The sequence below is a fragment of the Cryptomeria japonica genome, chromosome 6 (assembly GCF_030272615.1).
Source record: "Cryptomeria japonica chromosome 6, Sugi_1.0, whole genome shotgun sequence".
NCBI lineage: Eukaryota > Viridiplantae > Streptophyta > Pinopsida > Cupressales > Cupressaceae > Cryptomeria > Cryptomeria japonica.
This window is the reverse complement of record NC_081410.1, coordinates 644347030-644349243: the sequence shown is the minus strand read 5'-3', so window position 1 is coordinate 644349243 and position 2214 is coordinate 644347030. Positions and strand designations below refer to the sequence as shown.

Genomic DNA, 2214 nt, shown 5'->3' with positions numbered 1-2214 from the left:
AAGAGTTATTTGAGCCATCTCATGCATTTCTAGATATATTTTAACTTTACTATTAATTATTTCAAGGAATTATAGGTACATTAATGATATTTTTGGATAGGCAAACATTCAAACTTACAGATTCAATCTTTTTAACATGATATACCTACTCTAGGTCTAATAAATTGAGCCCTCATCCTTTATGGTGTTGAGACGTTGCACTTAGCAAGATTAATTTAGAACCATTCAACTTTACCAATGGACCAAGAGTTCACAAACTTCTAATTTTTTCTATTGTATAAAAATTATTTCACTAATTTAAATTGGTAAATTTTATATCATTATTTCCACATATTAAAAATTTGATTATGAAAAAATTGTCAATGCATCCATTGAACCCATAGATCTAATTCAATATGTTTAAACAAGTGTAGTGATTAGGTCCTCTCACTTGATGTTGTTTTCCATAAAGACGTCTTAGCCACCAAAAAAATAACTTCATGCCCCCATGTATTTGCTTAAGTGTATTTTTTGCTTAAATTTGAGTAGCTCAAATGTTCCAATGCAAGTTTTTTATTACTAGAAAAGAATAATTTTGAATCTTTCCCTATTTTAAGGAGCAATTATTGTTTAGGAATTGAAAATAATCTATGTAAAAAACGAGAAGTTGGAAATAAGCAACAATTCCATATTGCCCAAAACACCATGTCACTCAACAAATTTTAAGATGACATGCAAAAGAACTAAACTAAAAAGTTCCATAAACAATTTTTAAATAGATTGCACAATAACTCTTACCCAAAAGAAACTAAGCATTCCCATAGGAACTTGCCCAGCAGCCCAAAAGCAAAAATAAAATAGGTGAAGAGCACCAATTACCATCCATGTTTCAATGAGTGTTCACTAGCTGTCTACTTTACCCCTATTAGTTAGAATTTTTGGACATTAATTGAAAGAGTTGTGCACCTTTATTGTTACCCACATTTGTCCATTAGTATTGGCCGTGTACAGTTATTGGGACATCTCACACTTTGTAATGACCCACTTTTTAACCCTTTGGTGCATAACAGACCTTACAGCATAAGTTGTTACTATCTAGAAGTGAGAACAATAGATATAAACAATTAAGTGGGATACAAAGACAACCCAAAAAATCACATAAATCTGATAATGTTTACAAACTAAATGTAACCACAAAAAAATCCTTCATTTCGATTTTGGAATTGAGCATAGATGGAATATTTGTTCCATGGAAAATCCCAACACCTAATACAGTCATTTTTATGAGGAATTTTGAAAAGAAAAGAAAGAAAATAGTCTCTGTTTTACTGTACAACACCCTCGAGTTCTTGAGTGAGGGCATTTTCTAGCCATTTGTGAGCCTGTGTCATCAAGGTAGGGCTGAGCGTGATCATGAGAACACAGAACTCATTCTGGTCAAGAACTCCGTCGCCATTCAGATCAGCCGTTTCAATCATCGCTCTGACTTGATCTTCACTCATCTCTCCCATCCCCAATAAATTTGCATTCTTCTTCAAACTCTGCAAAGTTATCACGGCTTTCTCCGCATCTGCCAGAAGACGAAAGCCATTGCAAAGCTCCCCCATAAATTCCTCTTCCCCCAATTTGTCCGCCATTACAGGCAAATAGTCCTCAAATCCCATCGCCTCTTCGACTTTCTTCGCCATTTCCGCCAGATTCAGCCTGATCTTTTCCTAAACCTGCAAAGAAATATGGAACCCTTAAATAGGGTTGAAGGCGTAAAAGCTGCCTCCATTTTCATACCTCCTTCCAGGAAAATGTTCTGCCGCTAGTCTTCGTCTGGAAGCTCAATATTCTGCCACATGGATGGACAAGAAACGCTGGCGATATAATTCACCATATAAAAATGGATGGATTCGAGTGGTTCAAATTCGATCTGAAGCAAAGTGGGAACGCAGGAAATTTCGTCCTCCGTCATACCATTTGTTTTCTACACCCACGCCAAATTTTAAAATGCTTTTGTTGGATTTGGAGAATGCGAGTTGTCGAGCAAATCCACTCTGAAAGGTATTAAATCTCGTTTCCCCACATGCACCGCCGTTTGCATTGTCTATATTTTGTTTATTTAATTCTATTTGGAACTTCTAGTGCTAAAATTTGATGCCGGCTGCAATTATTAAGGAAGAGGCCAGATCCCCCACATGAGTTGGAAGTTGGCTAGCAATATTTTTTTATATTTTTTTCCCTTGTTTA

The 2214-nt window shown here is 35.6% G+C and overlaps 1 protein-coding gene across 1 annotated transcript; it reads right to left on the bottom strand.

Annotated features, from left to right (window-relative positions):
- Nucleotides 1-719: 719 nt before the first annotated feature.
- Nucleotides 720-2008, bottom strand: LOC131068650 (calcium-binding protein KIC). Its single transcript, XM_058003885.2, has one exon. It carries the CDS (start codon nucleotides 1665-1667, stop codon nucleotides 1305-1307), a length of 363 nt encoding a protein of 120 aa, XP_057859868.2. The 5' UTR covers nucleotides 1668-2008; the 3' UTR covers nucleotides 720-1304.
- Between the last annotated feature and the right edge of the window lie 206 nt (nucleotides 2009-2214).

Excerpts from the sequence above, each read along its gene's own strand:
- LOC131068650 (XM_058003885.2), bottom strand. The coding sequence starts at position 1,667 with ATGGCGAAGAAAGTCGAAGAGGCGATGGGATTTGAGGACTATTTGCCT.